Genomic DNA, 20026 nt, shown 5'->3' on the forward strand with positions numbered 1-20026 from the left:
CGCCGTTTTTTTTAATGATTTATTTAAATCATTAAAAAAACAGCGTGGGGACCCCTCTATTCTTCACAACCAACCTTGATGAAGCTGACAGCTGAGGGCTGCAGCCCCAAGCTGTAAGTTTCATCTGGTTGGTTCAGAAAATGAGGGGGGCCCCACGTCGGGTTTTCATTCATTCTTTATCTCCAGCTTGTTGTTGCCGGCAGAGCAGGAGAGAAGAATCACAGCCACGGCCAGCACCGGACGCTGGGAACAGTGCTTACTGTAGCGCTTCTTCCCGGCGCCATCCGTGTGGTCCTGATGCGGCACACGTGCAGTACACGGTTGCCACACGTGTGCCACACGGAGGTACCACGTGTCCACACGGACACGGATAGCTCCGGTACCGATTTTTCAGGTACCAGAATTATCTGGACGTATGAGACCAGCCTGAGTATGAGTTATGTGTAGACAAAGCCTTAACGTGCCTTCATGTAAGGTCTTGGGTTATGAAGAATCACGCTAATTTGAGGTCGGTTTCAAATTCGATTTTTTTTAATTCAGTTTTAATATTTTCTGTGAGTTTTCCGCGCTTTTGACTTTAATAAGCAATACTGGCAAAGTAAAAAAAAAAAAACAAACAAAAAATGACTGCAAAGCAATGTGTGTGAATCCAGTCCAGAGGTATCTTAATGCATATGTCAGAGAGCATTTTGTGACCCCCATAAACTATACTTATTTAAATATTTAATTTGGGGGCTGAGGGTTAACATATTCTTCAATGCTTTACAGAAAACGCACTTACATCAGTCATCAGAATATCCCGAGGTATCAGTACTAATACAAAAACAATAAGCAAAGTCCAAGGAGATCTCAATTCAGGAGCCAAATGCAATTTGACAAAAGTGCAAAACTCTGAGGTTAGATAACGGAGGCCTCAAAAACAAGTCTGAATATCAGCTCTGTTTGGTGCTGAACTCCCGTGCCATATGCCTCTATCTTCATACTGAGGCATCCAGGGTTTTCAGCAGTAATAATCATGCTTGCTGATGGTTTCCAGTTTTCAAGAGGAGACTTTTCAAACATTACTGAGAGCTGAAAACTCTATAGTGGGAATTAAAGCTCGATGTTACATTTCATGACAATACGGCCCGTGCTGATCGCAGGCAGAGACGTCATCTACATATGTTGTAGAATATTACCAATAAAATATATTAACATTGCTCTAATCCTTATAATATGAAACACAAAGTTAAATATTTCTCACAGATTATAAATAATTAAAAATATTTAAAAGACATCAGTAAATATCAAGCACAACTGAATGTGAAATGCTTATGAGGTGACTATAAAGGTAAGGGGACTTTAGGATTAGTAGCACCCCTGAAAATTGCTCTGATGCTGTGACTCTTCCAGATGTCACAGAATAGCTACAGTACGTCACCGGTGTGCGGTCCTTCACGTCATCATGTACAACGTACACTAAAGATCAGCTCCAATATATCATACCATTTAGCTATGTATATGCATAGCAGCATGTGCAAAGCTGACAGCAAAATTCTAAAAAAATACATTTCTGTCAGTTACATCTCATAAAATATAAATCATTTAAAAATTTTCTTCCCTTTTGGAGTGTTACTATGCAATTAATAATAATTTTCAAGCCTCTAGTCTATAGATCTCGGTGTGGGCTCTCCTGCAGTAACGCAGCCCCTAGAAGTTCTGCTTCAAGTTTAGGATATCTTTAAGGCTTTCCTTAGGTCGCTGTAGAAGTTCACCAGGGAGCCCGCCATAGCCAAGTCCACGGTGCCGTGAGGAAGCATTCCTCTCAGGTCGGTCTGGATGTAGCCGGTCAGGAAGCTGCACTCAGGGTTGTTCTGGAGGGGCACACAGAACCAGCCGCAGGGGTGATTAAAGCCGCGAACGCAATGTGGTTTCACAATTTCATGATCAATACTAACACCTGTGTAAGCAAAAATATACGTAAATGTTAGATTGTGCAGACTGAGTTAAAAGGACCCTATCAGTAGTCTGTGGCCCTGTGAACCGCTTCTTGCCTAACTAGTGGGCATGGCCTTGCTCCATACACTCGTATTGAGTGAGACCGCACCCCATAGTCATCCACGCCCACTGGACGGCCCAGTGAATAGCCTGGGTGCAAGGCCACGCCCACTAGTCAGGTTCTGTCCGAGAGTATGTATAAGACCAGGATCACACATGCAAGAAACACGGCCGAGTCTCGCATGTTAATACCCGGTACTGCCGCCGGCACTCGAGAGCGGAGCATGCAGCTCCATGTATTACTATGCGGCCGCACGCTCCGCTCCTAAGTGCCGGCGGCAGTGCCGGGTATGGACATGCAAGACTCGGCCGTGTTTCTCGCATGTGTGATCCTGGTCTAAGTAAGTAACTGCCAATCTTGGCTCAGAAAGCAACAAATCCCCGCAGCGCACAGTGCGAGTTCTGGAGGGATTCATAAGTCTGCAGTCACACAGAGGGACTGCAGACTTATCATTTTGGACTAGACAACCCCCTTAACATTATGCACACACTACGTCTTTCAGACTCCAGTTTTTGAAGCAGAAGACACTTCAGACGAACGACAGTGGTGTTTTTCCTGAAGTGTCGTCTTTGGTGTCCTTCTGGTCATTTTCTCGGTGACTTTGCTACCAGTGATATTTTAATTATAGTGGTTTGAAAAAACCACTATATTGTAATCCGAACGCTGCTAACTTCTTCTTCTTATTATTATTATTATTATTAAGTTGATTTCCGCAATTAATGCGGCCCGAACCGCTTCACGCACAGACTCCGTTGAGGTGTCGTTTCGAAGCCAGCGTCCATGAGAGGTGTGCTAAGTATTTTTCGTGTCGATCGGATTTGTAGTTTTTGCGCAATTTGCGTTTGAAAATTTTTTTTCCCGTCATTGGAATGCACTGTCTCAATGCATTTGAATGGGAAATGGCAAAACGTGCCCTGAGGCGATTGAAATGGCAGTTGAGCTCATTGATATGCGCAGGCAGACCCAGTTACTATGCCAACGCCTACGAAGGTCACATGACATCCCAAGGACAGAGCTTCTGCCACATAATATCAGCTCTTAAAGTGAAACCCACAGCACAAATGCAAATCTAGCTTCATCACATGACGCATGCCCCTGAGAGAGAATGTGCGCCAAAGTGGATTTAGAAGCCCAGTGAGCCACCCTGGCTCTTAAAGGGCCGACGCGCCAAAGTGATTCTTAAAGAGCCGGCGCACCAAAATGAGTCTTAAAGGGCCGGCGCGCCAAATCGAAAGCTGAGTGACCCAGGGCTCCAAATCGGAGGCTGATAGACCCTGGCCTACAAAAAGGAGGCTGAGCCACCCTGGCATCCAAATTGGACCCAGAGTGGCCCCGCCCACCAAATTGGACCCAGAGTGGCCCCGCCCACCAAATCAGACCCAGAGTGGCCCCGCCCACCAAATTGGACCCTGAGGGGCCCCACCCACAAAATCGGACCCTAAGGGGCCCCACCCACAAAATCGGACCCTGAGGGGCCCCGGCCACAAAATCGGACCCTGAGGGGCCCCACCCACAAAATCGGACCCTGAGGGGATCCGGCCACAAAATCAGACCCTGAGGGGCCCCGGCCACAACATCGGACCCTGAGGGGCCCCACTCACAAAATCGGACCCTGAGGGGCCCCAACCACAAAATCGGACCCTGAGGGGCCCCAACCACAAAATCGGACCCTGAGGGGCCCCGGCCACAAAATCGGACCCTCATGGACCCCGGCCACAAAATCGGACCCTGAAGGGCCCCGGCCACAAAATCGGACCCTGAGGGGCCCCGCCTACAAAATTGAACCCTGAGGGGCCCCAACCACAAAATCAGATCCTGAGGGGCCCCGGCCACAAAATCGGACCCTGAGGGGCCCCAACCACAAAATCGGACCCTGAGGGGATCCGGCCACAAAATCAGACCCTGAGGGGCCCCGGCCACAGCATCGGACCCTGAGGGGCCCCACTCACAAAATCGGACCCTGAGGGGCCCCAACCACAAAATCGGACCCTGAGGGGCCCCAACCACAAAATCGGACCCTGAGGGGCCCCAACCACAAAATCGGACCCTGAGGGGCCCCGGCCACAAAATCGGACCCTCACGGGCCCCGGCCACAAAATCGGACCCTGAGGGGCCCCGGCCACAAAATCGGACCCTGAGGGGCCCCACCTACAAAATTGAACCCTGAGGGGCCCCAACCACAAAATCAGATCCTGAGGGGCCCCACCCACAAAATCGGATCCTGAGGGGCCCCACCCACAATATCGGACCCTGAGGGGCCCCACCCACAAATATGGATCCTGAGGGGCCCAACCACAAAATCGGACCCTGAGGGGCCCCAACCACAAAATCGGACCCTGAGGGGCCCCACCCACAAAATTGGACCCTGAGGGGCCCCACCCACAAAATCGGACCCTGAGGGGATCCGGTCACAAAATCGGACCCTGAGGGGCCCCACTCACAAAATCGGACCCTGAGGGGCCCCAACCACAAAATCGGACCCTGAGGGGCCCCGGCCACAAAATCGGACCCTAAGGGGCCCCACCCACAAAATTGGACCCTGAGGGGCCCCACGCACAAAATTGGACCCTGAGGGGCCCCGGCCAAAAAATGGACCCTGAGGGGCCCCACCCACAAAATTGGACCCTGAGGGGCCCCGGCCACAAAATCGGACCCTGAGGGACCCCGGCCACAAAATCAGATCCTGAGGGGCCCCAACCACAAAATCGGACCCTGAGAGGCTCCGGACACAAAATCGGACCCTGAGGGGCCCCAACCACAAAATCGGACCCTGAGAGGCACCGGCCACAAAATCGGACCCTGAGGGGCCCCGGACACAAAATCGGACCCTGAGGGGTCCAACCCACAAAATCGGACCCTGAGGGGCCCAACCCACCAAATCGGACCCTGAGGGGCTCCGCCCACCAAATCGGACCCTGAGGGGCCCCGCCCACCAATTCAGACCCGGAGGGGCCCCGCCCACTAAATCGGATTCTGAAAGGCCCCAACCACAAAATCGGACCCTGAGGGGCCCCACCCACAAAATCGGACCCTGAGGGGCCCCGCTGACCAAATTGAACTCTGAGGGGCCCCACCCACCAAATCGGACCCTGAGTGGCCCCGTCCACCAAATCGGACCCTAAGGGGCCCCACCCACAAAATCGGACCCTGAGGTGCCCCGGCCACAAAATCGGACCCTGAGGGGCCCCACCCACAAAATCGGACCCTGAGAGGCTCCGGACACAAAATCGGACCCTGAGGGGCCCCAACCACAAAATCGGACCCTGAGAGGCACCGGCCACAAAATCGGACCCTGAGGGGCCCCGGACACAAAATCGGACCCTGAGGGGTCCAACCCACAAAATCGGACCCTGAGGGGCCCAACCCACCAAATTGGACCCTGAGGGGCCCCGCCCACCAAATCGGACCCTGAGGGGCCCCGCCCACCAATTCAGACCCGGAGGGGCCCCGCCCACTAAATCGGATTCTGAAAGGCCCCAACCACAAAATCGGACCCTGAGGGGCCCCACCCACCAAATCGGACCCTGAGTGGCCCCGTCCACCAAATCGGACCCTAAGGGGCCCCACCCACAAAATCGGACCCTGAGGTGCCCCGGCCACAAAATCGGACCCTGAGGGGTCCCACCCACAAAATCGGACCCTGAGGCCAAAGTGGCCCCTGAGAGGCACCCACAGTTAAAACGGATCCTGAGTTGAAAGTCTTGCAGGGGCAGCAGGCAAGTCTCTCTTAAAGGGGCAGCCCGGGCACCATTTCAAACCACTATCTGTACTTCCTTCAGGAAATACACATCTAGTATTATTATTATTATTCAGTTGATTTCCGCAATTAATGTGGTCCGCACCGCTACACGCACAGACTCCATTGAGGCGTCGTTTCGAAGCCAGCGTCCACGAGTGGTGTGCTAAGTATTTTTTGTGTCGATCAGATTTGTAGTTTTTGCGCAATTTGCATTTGAAAAAACATTTTCCTGTCATTGGAATGCACTGTGTCAATGCATTTCAATGGGACAATTTTGCCATAGGGAAAACATGGGGCAGTGGTGAGGTGGCAGTTAAGCTCATTGATATGCACAGGCACACCCAGTTACTATGCCAACGCCTACGAACTTTGCATGACCCCAGCAGGACAGCGTTTTTGCCAAATAATATCAGCTCTCAAAGGGAAACCCAAGCACAAATGCAAATCTGATCGACCCTGGCCTACAAATCGGAGGCTGAGCCACCCAGGCCTCAAAATCGGACCCAGAGTGGCCCCACCCACCAAATCGGACCCAGAGTGCCCCCGCCCACCAAATCGGATTCTGAGGGGTCCCGCCCACCAAATCCGACCCTGAGGGGCCCCGCCCACCAAATCGGACCCTGAGGTGCCCCACCCACAAAATCGGGCCCTGAGGGCCCCACCCACAAAATCGGACCCTGAGGCCAAAGTGGCCCCTGAGAGGCACCCACAGTTAAAACGGATCCTGAGTTGAAAGTCTTGCAGGTGCAGCAGGCAAATCTCTCTTAAAGGGGCAGCCTGGGCACCATTTCAAACCACTATCTGTACTTCCTTCAGGAAATACACATCTAGTTCTTCTTCTTATTATTATTATTAAGTTGACTTCCGCAATTAATGCGGCCCGAACCGCTACACGCACAGACTCCGTTGAGGTGTCGTTTCGAAGCCAGCGTCCATGAGAGGTGTGCTAAGTATTTTTCGTGTCGATCGGATTTGTAGTTTTTGCGCAATTTGCGTTTGAAAATTTTTTTTCCCGTCATTGGAATGCACTGTGTCAATGCTTTTCAATGGGAAGCTTAAAACGTGCCCTGAGGCGATTGAAATGGCAGTTGAGCTCATTGATATGCGCAGGCAGACTCAGTTACTATGCCAACGCCTACGAACGTCACATGACATCTCCAGCACAGAGCCTCTGCCACATAATATCAGCTCTTAAAGCTAAACCCACAGCACAAATGCAAATCTAGCTTCATCACATGACACATGCCCCTGAGAGAGAATGTGTGCGCCAAAGTGGATTTAGAAGCCCAGTGAGCCACCCTGGCTCTTAAAGGGCCGACGCGCCAAAGTGATTCTTAAAGACCCGGCGCACCAAAATGAGTCTTAAAGGGCCGGCGCACCAAATCGAAAGCTGAGTGACCCAAGGCTCCAAATCGGAGGCTGATAGACCCTGGCCTACAAAAAGGAGGCTGAGCAACCCTGGCATCCAAATCGGACCCAGAGTGGCCCCGCCCACGAAATCGGACCCAGAGTGGCCTCGCCCACCAAATCAGACCCAGAGTGGCCCCGCCCACCAAATTGGACCCTGAGGGGCCCCACCCACAAAATCGGACCCTGACGGCCCCACCCACAAAATCGGACCCTGAGGGGCCCCACCCACAAAATCAGACCCTGAGGGGCCCCACCCACAAAATCGGACCCTGAGGGGCCCCACCCACAAAATCGGACCCTGAGGGGCCCCACCCACAAAATCGAACCCTGAGGGGCCCCAACCACAAAATCGGACCCTGAGGGGCCCCAACCACAAAATCGGACCCAGAGTGGACCTGCCCACCAAAATGGACCCAGGGGGCTCCACCCACAAAATCAGACCCTAAGGGGCCCCACCCACAAAATCGGACCATGAGGGGCCACACCCACAAAATCAGACCCTGAGGGGATCTGGCCACAAAATCAGACCCTGAGGGGCCCCGGCCACAAAATCGGACCCTGAGGGCCCCACCCACAAAATCGGACCCTGAGGGGCCACACCCACAAAATCGGAGCTTGAGGGATCCCTGCCAACAATTCAAACCCTGAGGAGCCCAGGCCAAGGAATCAGATCATGAGGGGCCCCACCCACCAAATCAGACCCTGAGGCCAAAGTGGCACCTGAGAGGCACTCACAGTTAAAACGGATCCTGAGTTGAAAGTCTTGCAGGGGCAGCAGGCAAGTCTCTCTTAAAGGGGCAGCCCGGGCACCATTTCAAACCACTATCTGTACTTCCTTCAGGAAATACACATCTAGTTGTCTATGTAAACTACTGAGCTGGATCTAAACAGACGCCTCTAGATGAACGGTCAGGTCAGTTCTCTCAGCCGCTTCATGACTCAGGCCTGAAGTAGTTAAAATAAGCTCAAAAAGACAAAATTGCAGTCCGTGTGACATTGCAGTCCACATGTTCATTCTTTTTGACGTTTCCTTTTTTTATCCGCTTGAAAAAGACGTAGTGTGCACACACCCTGAAGGGGTTTTCAGTAAAGTTGTTTCAACAGGCGCAGTTTGTTGTAAGAAAAAACAAAGCAGCGCTTTACTCACCCTCCCTAGGTCCATCACTGAGTTTCTGATATGCTGCTCCTGTTGTTTGCAGTTTTTTGCAACACTGACGATGTAATGTTAATGCAGTAAACAACACAAGACACTGAGAGCAGTGTTGGACCAGGGGAGGGCAAGTAAAGAAAGCTCGGTTTTTTTGCTTTTTTTTTTTTTTTTTACAACCAACTGCATCTGTGGACACAACTTTACTGAAAATGTTGAACTGCTTTATGACCATATAAAAAGACATCCAAACAAACTGGATTGAAGTCAGCTGAACCTGACAATCAGGTTTGACCAATCACCTAATGTGTGAGTCTCCTGTCTCCTCCTAGATGATGTTAGGAAAATAATGATCAGTTTGAATCAAAACAGATGATGCAATTGTTTTCTGATGAGTCTGGTAATGACTCTTCCCATAGAGAAAATATGAACTCTCGGCTGATCCGTGCATTCATATGTATGGGGGCGTCGGATGAGATAGATAATAATAATAATCTTTATTTTTATATAGCGCTAACATATTCCGCAGCGCTTTACAGTTTGCACACATTATCATCACTGTCCCCGATGGGGCTCACAATCTAAATTCCCTATCAGTATGTCTTTGGAATGTGGGAGGAAACCGGAGTACCCGGAGGAAACCCACGCAAACAAGGGGAGAACATACAAACTCCTTGCAGATGTTGTCAACTCACAGTTATCATGGGCTTCTTGAGACTTATGGACACTGACTGTATAAGGACCACATTTGAATTTTCATGTCTGGGGTTAGATTCACAAGGCCATAATGCAACCACATTTTTATAGGCATAAGCCAAGAACCCGCCACCAAATGTCAGGGACAGAATTTAGATCAACATGGAGTCCTATGGTGATCAGGTGATCTAAGGCTATGTGCACACGTAGATTTAGGTCCTGCGGATTTTTACGAGCCGATCTGGAAAAATCCGAAGGTAAAAACTCAGGTCAAAAGACCTGCAGATTAGCCTGCGGTTTCACACCTCTACAATGGAGAAGGTGTGAAACCGCAGCGGAATCCGCACAAAGAATTGATATGCTGCGGATTTGAACCCGCTGAAAAATCCGCAGCATGTGCACAGCGTTTTTCAGTTTACCATTGAAAACAATGGTACTGTACAACGCAGCTAAATCTGCTGCGGACCCGCAGAGCCTGAAACGCTGCAGATCCGCAGCAGAATCCGCACCGTGTGCATATAGCCTAAGATGGTTCAAGAAAGCTGCGTGGAGCTTGGATCGAGACACTGTAATACAGACGCTAAAATGTAGACATACAGGAGTCATTTAAGACCAGCCTTAATTTTATCTATAGTCTCACTGGTACTGAATGTTCTGGAAATGAGGAAAACTCCAAGGTCACATCAGTAGATTATAGTATAGTATTATGTTACAAAAGCCCAACTACTGCTCGATGTGAAAAAATCAGCAGCATACCCTATAGTTCTTGGGATGTTTTACTACATATGGATTTTGCCATGAAATTAAAAAAAAATCTATAATGGAAAGTTTTCAATATATATCCTACAACAGGGTTCCCCAACTCCAGTCCTCAAGGCCCACCAACAGATCATGATTTCAGGATTTCCTTGTATTGCACAGCTGAAGCAATTATCACCTGAGCAATACTAAGGAAATCCTGAAAACATCATCTGTTGGTGGGCCTTGAGGACTGGAGTTGGGGAATCCTCTCCTACAAGAGCCCTTAAACAATACGGCTAAAGCTTAAGAATCCTGCAATAAATGTCAACTAATACACAGAGACAAAATATAGTCCATAATAAAATATATTACAGATTTAAAAAAAGCGTTGAGAATTGAAAACATTGGAATCATACCGCAAGTTAAAAGGCCGTCTTCATATTTTGTGGTGTAGGAGAAGTCTATGAATTCTCGTGGGGAGATAATGTTCAAAAGTTGTCCAGCGGTTGTATAGCGCATCACGCAGCAACCCTAGTGTGGGAAAATAGTCACATATAATACTTGTTAGATGTGTTCAGAATAATAAAAAGTATACAAGATACTAATGGATTTGTATTATCAAAGGTGCCCTAATCCGCAGATATCAGCATCAGGCCCAAACTCTGCAACTGTACTGAATTGGTTTGTGCCATATGATAAAGGATAACTTACTAATCGCTGCTGGTCCGACAACTGAGACCCTCATTGATTCAATTAATTCAATGAATAGGACTCGGCAGAGCCCAGTCTAACTGAAGCAGAAGAGCAGAAGTTGAGCAAAGTTGAGTGTTCTGCACCTACATTCTCTAAAACTAGCCAAAAATAGTTAAGTGCTCTGAAGAACCTTGTTCCCAGAGGTCAGTCGTCCAAAAATCAATAACTAATCCCCTATCCTGGTGATAGGTCAAACATTAATACCTTTGTACACACAAACTGCATATTCTAAGTGGAAGTCCACTGAGCTAAAGATTATAGTTCTCTAAAAAGAATACAGAAAAGAAAGACCAAGAATAGCAGCCTCTAATGTCTTTATGATTATCCACTGCATTGATACTGTTGACCTATATCTAGGTTAGGTTATCAATATCAGATCTGTTGGGGTCCAAGTCCCAACACCCCCACCGATCATCTCCGGTGGTGGACAGATGTAAACAGTACATGGAGTAGAACAGCACAGCTCCATACACTGTTTAATATCCATTGCCAAGAACTGAACCTCTGCTCCTAGTCAGTAAGCTGGTGGTGGGAGTTGGACCTCCACTGATCTGATATTGATGACTCATCACAAGAATAGGTCATCACTCATTAATATAAGTAGTGGCCGATTTACTGCAATTCTGGGGACATACGTATATTATCAACAGCAGATGAGGTACCTGATCAAGATCCTTGAGGATATCCATTGTGGTCATCAAACTGTCCCATTGTAGCCTGTAAGGTCCTGGTCGGATATAGTCTACAATCTTGTTTGTGACGTCTTTCACAACTCCCTCCACTTTGTAGCTGTAAGAAATACAATTCAGACAGGAATGAAAGCTCAACATTTACACTCAAGACTGATGAAATATCCTACATATCAAAAATGACAAATACTTCACATTTTTCATAGACACTCACAGGCAACCACCAAATTCCTCAGAAGGTTTGCGCCAGACGGTCACATCACTCTGGAAAACACAGAAGTCAAGGTCAATTGTGTGAGGTCAAATAACGCAAAATGTAGATAACACAATACAATGAAATAGACTGAGCTGTTATCATAGAGAAAGTACACAAAGGAATAAAGTAATAGAAATATACTGCACATGTACATGTTCTGCCGTAGCATCTCCTTTCAGCAGGATATACAGTTAGGTCCCGAAAAATTTGGACAGTGACCGAATCTTTGCGATTTCAGCACTACCACTATATTTTATTTAGAATGAAAGAACTGAGATGCAATTGAAGTGCAGAATTTCAGGTTTGATTAAAGGAGCTAAACAAAAATTTCCTGTAAAATGTTTAGCAATTGCAATCATTTTTCTACAAGAGCCTCCTCATTTCAGGGGCTCAAAAGTATTTGGACAAATTAACTTTACCATAAATAAAATGTTAATTTTTAATTGTAGAGAATCTATTGCAGGCAATGACTGCCTGAAGTCTGGAAGCCCTGGACATTGCCAAACGCTGGATTTTCTCCTTTGTGATGCTTGGCCAGGCTGTTACTGCAGCTGACTTCAGTTTTTGCTTGTTTGTGGGTCTTTCTGCCTTAAGTCTTGCCTTAAGCATGTGGAATTCTGCTCAATGGGGTTAAGATCTGGTAATTGACTCGCCCATTGCAGAATATTCCACTTCTTTGCCTTAAAAAAATTCCTGGGTTGCTTTCACAGTATGTTTGGGTCATTGTCCATCTGTAGTGTGAAGAGGCGTCTAGTCAACCTTGCTGCATTTGGTTGAATCTGAGCAGAAAGTATCGCCCTGTACACTTCAGAATTCATCCATCTGCTTCTGTCTTCAGTCACATCATCAAGAAACACTAGTGATGACCCAGTGCCATTGAAAGCCATGCTTGTCCATGCCTTCACGCTGCCTCCACCATGTTTTAACCCCTTTCCGACATCGGGAGTAATAGTCCGTCATGTCAGACTCCCCCTGTTTGGTGCAGGCTCCGGCGCTGAGCCCAAACCTTTCCGGGCACATGACAGCTGATTTATACAGATGACAGGTGCCCTCAACAGCCACGGGTGGAATCGCGATCCACTCGTGGCTGTTAACCCATTAAATGCCGCTGTCAATCTCTGATAGCGGCATTTAACTCGCGCTTCCGGCAAGCGAGACTTAAATCCTGCCCACCGGTGACCCCGTCATGTGATCACGGCTCACTAATGGGTTGGCATGACAACCAGAGGTTTCCAGTAGAACTCTATGGTTGTCATAGCCAGATTTCTATGAGCGCCACGCGGTGGTCGCCACTCATAGCAATTGAGCATTTCTGCTGCATACAGACGATTTGATCATTGCCCGTGTGTAGTAGAGCCGATCAAAGTACTGCAGCTTGTACTCACCCATAGAGACTAATGAAGCATGCAAAAAGTAAAAAAAAAAAGTTTTTAAAAATATTTAAAAAAATGAAAATATAAAAGTTCAAATCATCCCCCTTTCGCCCCATTCAAAATAAAACAATAAAAAAAAATCAAACATACATATTTGGTATCGCCGCATTCAGAATCGCCTGATCTATAAATATAAAAAAAGAATTAACCCAATCATTAAACAGCATAACAAGAAAAAAGTCAAAACGCCAGAATTACATTTTTTTGGTCGCCGTTGTGATGAGTGAGTATGCTCGTTGCTTGGGTTTCCCCGAGCATACTCGGGTCATCTCCGGGTATTTGGAAGTGCTGCGGCTACTTGACAGCCTGAATACATGTGATGGTTGCCTGTTTGTTAGGAATTCCACACATGTATTCAGGCTGGCTAGCAGCCGCAAATCATGCAGCTGAGGCGAAGGAAACTTAGGGTACCGTTACACTTAGCGACGCTCCAGCGATCCCAACAACGATACGACCTGGTAAGGATCGCTGGTACGTCGCTACATGGTCGCTAGTAAGCTGTCAAACAGGCAGATCTACTCAATGATGCAGCAACGATACGACGATCAGTATAACGACCTCGGCGGTCGTTGGGACCTTGTCACACAGCAGCTATTCTGACGACTCACAACTGCGTCCCTGAGTTCTGCGTCGCCAACGAGATCGCTCGTCGGCGTCAAACAGAGATGCGTGCTGGCCAGCGGGACGCCGACGATGAAAAGCTGGCCTAGGACATTCGAGCACGATCAGCGATATCCAGCGGGGGGGCCGGTGGCCGCTATGTGTCACACGTAGCGAGATCGCTGTTGCGTCACAAAACCTGTGATGTTTCAGCGATCTCGCTATCGATCTCATTATGTGAGACGGGGCCTTAAGGCTCCAAGCACATCCAAATACTCGGGAGATCACCCGAGCAACAAGCATACTCGCTCATCACTAGTCGCCGCAACATTGCATTAAAATGCAATAATGGTCAATCAAAAGATCGTATCTGCACCAAAAAATGCTATAAAAAATAGCCTAGACATGATTGGTGTCTATGAACTTGCACTGACCTGGAGAATCATAATGGCATGTCAGTTTTATCATTTAGTGAACATGATAAAAAAAAAGAAAACAACTGTGGAATTGCAATTTTTTTTTTTACAATTTAACCCCCCTTTACATTTTTTCCTGTTTTCCAGTACACAATATGTTGAAACCAATCATGTAGTTCAAAACTACAACTCGTCCCGCAAAAAACAAGCCCTCACATGGCCATATTGACCAAAAAATAAAAAAGTTATGGCAAAAACACCTTTTATCGTTAAGGGGTTAAAGAGAATGTGGTGTGCTTTGGATCATGAGCCATTCCAAGCCTTCTCCATATTTTCTTCTTCCCATCATTCTGGAACAGGTTGTTTTTTTTTTTGGCAAAATGTACCAAACTATTTATTTGGCCACTCCTAACATTTCTGCTATCTCTCTGCTGGATTTTGCCCTTTTTTCAGCCTAATGATGGTCTGTTTCCAGTGAGACCTTCTATGAGCACATGTTGTGGGTTCACAGCAACCGTTTCCAAATTTCAAGGCCACACCTAGAATTAGCTCCAGACCCATTATCTGCTTATTGATGATGGATTAATAAGGGAATAATCCATTAAAAAGCTTTTGAGATCATTTAGGATGTGAATACCCTCAAATTAAAACACATACACACACTATATGTACAGTAGTTGCTTCCCATGACTGTGCCCCAATGAAGTAAGGTCCATAAACACGTGGTTGGGAGAGATTGTGTGAAAGAACATGATCGGCTGCACAGCATTCTGGCCTCAATCCCATTGAAAACCTTTGAGATGAACTAGAAAAGAGATTTTGAGCCAGGCCGTCTTGTTCAACACACAATGTCTGATCTCACAAATGCTCTTGTGGATGAATGGTCAAAAATGTTCACAGACAAACTCCGAAATCTTGCAGAAAACCTTGCAGGTTCAAATCCCACCAGGGATGACATTTGCAAGGAGCTTTTATGCTCTCCCTATGTTTATGGGGGCTTCCTCAGACAAATCCAAAGACATACTGATAGGGAATTTAGATTGTGAGTCCCAATGGGGACAATGTCTGTAAAGCATTGTGGAATATGACAGCACTATATAAGTAAGCATAATAAATAATATAATAACACTATTTCTGGCCTTCATATGACTTGTATCCTGCATCTTGTCTAGTTTTTCCTTTTGTAGGCTCTAATGCCAATTTTCAGTTCTCTCTGAACTAGTGGGTGGAGACTTGCTGCTATGATGTCTCATATACACAGTAATCACAGATGTGAAGGATTCCTGTTCTACGTAGCACACAGACCGAGGCACACGCAGCATGGAAGACATTATACAGTAGGACTAAACAACTAAATCATTTGCTAGAAAGCGGCTGCTCAATCAGTGTGCTTTCCTGCCTGTATCACTCTGCTACTCGCCCCTCTCTGTGCCCCATCCATGGAGTATAGGAGGTGTTATGTGATTAGACAGTGAGCTGGCAGTGTGTCTAGTCTTCAGCAAGATGGAGCCGAGCTCTAGTTTCAGACTGGACGACCTGTTCTGGAGATTGGATGGGGCAAAAAAAGTGGCTCATAAGTGGAGAAGAAAGCAGATTTCTCTGTCAAGAGATATTATAATGTTTATTACATTCATCTGTACAATTGATTTATTCAAAGTTTGATGAAACGACAGTGACCATTGAATGTGTATGGATTTTGAATGGGATGTCATAAAAGCACCTGTTGGTGTAATGTGTATATTAGATACCCCGTATTGTATATATAAGATGCCGAATGATCTAATAATGAAGATTAAAAAACACCAAACAGGATCAAGTGATGTATAATGGAGTTCACATCTTCACCAGTAACCTCTACAAGCTAATTCAGATTACAGCTCGGGAATTGTATGATACTTAGGACTCCAAGTAGATGGTTAACCAGTATCTCTCACATGAACAAGTTCACTATAACCTACTACTTTATCATGTAGAGGTCATTAACCCTTTCCCATCATGGCCAATTTCCATTTTTGCGTTTTCATTCTGTCATCCAAAAGGCACCAATAAAGCTCCTTGAATTTTACCTAAGGCAGCGCAGTGTATCATTGCACCTTAAAGCCATCTTATCTTACAAGTCCTTGGACCCTGTGCAGACTGCAGCAGCTGTTTCATGCGTTTGTAGGTGTTGTGACCGAAGATTCTCAACCCTATCAGGTGAGTCTCTCCTTGCCTCACCATTACAATTGTGTTTTAAAGGTTTCACACAGTGGATGCGCCCTGTTTTGTTTCTTTTATCCAAAAGTCATGACTTTTTTCTTTTTCCTACAACATTGCTATTGTTTGTTTTTTTTTTGTTTCATTTTGAATTACGTATTTCTCTTTTCCATGTAATGTACTGGACAATGGGAAATAAAAGTTCAATTGAGCTAAAATGATGAAAAAATGCATTTTTGGGAGTCTCGTTATTACAGGGAGGGTTTGTGGTGTAATAAAAATAACTTGGCAGTGGGATTCTTTAGGTCAGTGCAATTACGACGATAGAAAACTTGTGTAGTTTTTATATGTCAGTGGCTTGGGGGAGAAAAAAGGGTGATACAATTTTTTTGTGTAAGGTGTCTGGCAGGGCACACATGAAGGTGCATGCCACTCATCAGAAGCCCCTGATTCATTAGGAGGTGGGCGCCTCTGGATGAATCAGGATCCTGGCAGTACGCTCGCAGTGCCGTCAGACAGGTCCCGCGAGTTCACGGCCAATGAACTTACTTCACCTATGAACTATGAAATTTTCCCACGGGGCTCGCGCTGACGTCAGAAAGGTCAAGTGAGTTAATTGGCCGTGAACTCGCAGGACCTGTCAGACAGCACCGCAAGCAGGAGAACTTTCTCACGCTCACAGTGCCCTCAGACAGGGAATAGGAGTTCACAGGCAGACACTGAGCACACGGTGCTCAGTGTTTGCTGGATGAAAGGCTGTATGGACGCATCATGCAACCATGCAGCCTGTCATCAAATTAGAAAATTGTTATTTGTTTTTTTTACCTCTTTTGCAGCTGACGAGGGCATCGAGGGAATAGGCGAGGTCGTAAGTATGGTTTAATTAAGATTATTAAAGGAGTCTATTAAGATTAATATTAAGATTACTAAAGGAGTCTGTGTCTTTCTTTCAATTAAATGACTTTTTCTGGGTGTCGGTGTTTTCTTACAACGTGACTATGAGGTTAGTAATGGGGGTGTCTTATTGACGCCTCTCTATTACTAACCTCGGGGCTTGAGGTCTTCTGACAATATGAAGGTCATATCAACATCCACCGACTATCACCTCCCTTGCCACTGCTACAGGGCAAGTGGGAAGAGCGAGGCTAAGTGCCAAAATTGGCGAATGTTAAAGATGCTACTTTTCTGGGGCAGCTGAGAGCTGATGTTTTTAGCCTAGGAGGCAGTATCCATGGCCCCTTCTTAGGGTATTAATATCAGCCTGCAGCTATCTGCATAGCCTTTACTGGTTATTAATTATACATCATTTTTTTATGGTCCACAATTTTAATAGCCAGTAAAGGCTAATTATACAGCTGTGAGCTAATATTAATAGCCTGGGAAGCTCCATGGGTAATACCCCCTTCCCAGGCTATAAACATCGGCCCTCAGTAGTCTGCTTTCCCTCTGCTGGTTACGAAAATTGTGCGGCCGCCCACACCATTTTTTTCTGAAAAATAAACTTTTATTAATTAAACACATGTACAGTAAGCTGCACACACAATGTACTAATTGTATTTGTCACAGACATCTATGTGCCTACCTATTCTATTTGTATTTACTGTATGAAATCCATCTCATCTATCCTGTCGGCTCCTGCAGTGATTTAACAGTACACGGCACATGAATTTCCGGCTTTTCTTCTATCTATGTAATATATATACATATATGTGTGGGTTACAGACATATATAAATCTACGTATCCTATGGGTATATATATATTTTCTATCTATTCTATTGTAACCTGTCAGTGTGATTTTACTGTATGCGGCACATGAATTGCCGGCTTTTCAAAGGACACAGGTGCGTAAAAATCGGACAGCACTCACATGGTCCAAGTGCTGTGCGATTTTTTTTTTATCACACCAATAGGCTTGCTTTGGTGAGTCTCAGCCGAGTCTCAGTGCTAATCACAGCATGCTGAATACGCCCAAAAATAAACGGTGATGTGAGTTGCCCCATAGCTTAACACTGGGCCAAGTGCTATGCGATGTTTCCTCACTTAGCACTCGGCCGTATTCTACGGCAGTATGACGCCAGCCTAAGAAGATGGACACAACTGAAGCCAGGCGCCAAAATTAAATAATTCATGGGATATATTTCTTCAAGGCAAAAATATGTATCCAGTGAGATTCCCCAAACAGGAGATGTGGATATCGCTAGCGCTCATTTATTGGGTCCAAATATGTGATCTGCACAGAACTGATAAACCGGTCGTCCGTGAAAATAATCTGACTTGTGTCCTGACCGAGCGCATTTACAGCATTACATTTATCGCTGTATTTATGACTACTGGGAAACAGGTCTTGGTTGTGCTGAAGATTAAATCTTTTCTCAATTGCTGATTACAATATTGTAGGAGCAAAGTTTGACATGGCTGTAAGGTTTACTATACAAGTTTCACATATGAAGTATTAGACCTGTCACAAATAAGCAAATGATAGAATTGCTAAGATCCTCATATCGTACAAGTGTCTGTAAGGCCTCATTCACACGCTAGTATTTTACCTCAGTGTTTATATTGTTTATATTCCAAAATCAGGAGTGGAACTTACAGAGAAAACCTATCATTGAAAAGTTAACACCTGTTCTGTGTTTTGGAGACACTACTGGTTTTGGCAAAAACTACTGATGAAATACTGATCGAAAATACTGATGTGTGAATAAAGTCTAAGAGAGGGAAAGGCTACAACTTGAAAAGATCCTCATAAAAATGAGGGTGAGATCACACAGTAGGGTTTATCTTGACGCTGAAACTAAGCCCATCAGTGGTTGGCATCGGGTGCACAATTTTGGTTCATAACGGCTGCTACAGGATGGCAGAATTTAGGCTGCGAGGTCAGGTGAACCTTGTATGGCCACCCTAAGGGTGGGCGCACACAACAGTTTTCTCTTCATCCGAGAAAAACACTCCGATTATTCCGATCAGACTCTGATCAGAGTGGCATCAGTATTTCTCGAACATGGAGAGAAAAAAAGTTTCTCCACCTTCTCCATTCTGTCAGTCCATGAAAATTGGAGCGCACTCAGAAGTCATTTTGACCTGACAGTCAGATAATAATCAGGCATGTCACAGATATTTTCCTCAGACTGCTCGAACGGAGGACGAAAATCGGATATTTGCACAGCCCCATAGCACTTGTGTCCATGATATTCTATCTGTAAAAACCACAGATCGCACTCCAGAAAATCGGTTGTGTGCACAAGCTCTTAGGCCTCAATCAGATGTATGTGATTTTTCCCATATGCAAAACCGGTCTGAGTTTCATCAGTATTTTTCGTTCAACTTTCATCAAGGTTTGGTCTGGGTGTCGATTTTACTGTTTTTCATCAGTGATTTTCACTGAAAAAGAAATAACTAAATGACAAAGCTTCTCCTATTCATCACAAGATCAGAACAGGACAAGGACTGTACACTGGGGTCACGCGTGTGCCATCAGTGATTTCACAGACCAATAGACTTCTATGGATAATTCTGATCCATGATGCGTATAAAAAAAGACATGTCTCTGTGACTTTTTTGCAAACACATGGTCTAGAGAAAACACAGACATTTGAACAGTCCCATGGACTATAATGGGTACATGTTCTATGAGGGCTCCGGCCGTGAGCCCGCATCAAAGCCGGGACATGTCAGCGGGTTTGAACAGCTGACATGTGCACGCAATAGGCGCAGGTGGAATCACGATCCACCTGCGCCTATTAACTAGTTAAACGCCGCTGTCAAACGCTGACAGCGGCATTTAACCGGCGCTTCCAGACGCACGGCCGGAAATACACGCATCGCTGACCCTCGTCACGTGATTGGGGGTCAGCGATGCGTTGGAATAACAACCAGAGGTATCCTCGAGACCTCTATGGTTGTTGATGCCA

At 46.2% G+C, this 20026-nt stretch overlaps 1 protein-coding gene across 2 annotated transcripts in view; it reads right to left on the minus strand.

The window, feature by feature from the left end:
* Window positions 1–509: 509 nt before the first annotated feature.
* Window positions 510–20026, minus strand: part of STARD4 (StAR related lipid transfer domain containing 4) — a 200508-nt gene continuing 180991 nt past the window's right edge. For both annotated transcript variants that reach the window (XM_073550210.1, XM_073550136.1), the window contains 4 exons: window positions 11428–11477; window positions 11187–11313; window positions 10188–10302; window positions 510–1939 (listed from right to left, as the gene is read on the minus strand). In XM_073550210.1, coding sequence (XP_073406311.1) covers window positions 1710–1939; window positions 10188–10302; window positions 11187–11313; window positions 11428–11477 — 522 coding nt within the window. In that variant the 3' untranslated portion in view covers window positions 510–1709. The remainder of the gene's footprint in view (window positions 1940–10187; window positions 10303–11186; window positions 11314–11427; window positions 11478–20026) is intronic.

Source organism: Dendrobates tinctorius, unplaced genomic scaffold, assembly GCF_039654945.1.
Source record: "Dendrobates tinctorius isolate UK_male_01 unplaced genomic scaffold, ASM3965494v1 ptg000003l, whole genome shotgun sequence".
NCBI lineage: Eukaryota > Metazoa > Chordata > Amphibia > Anura > Dendrobatidae > Dendrobates > Dendrobates tinctorius.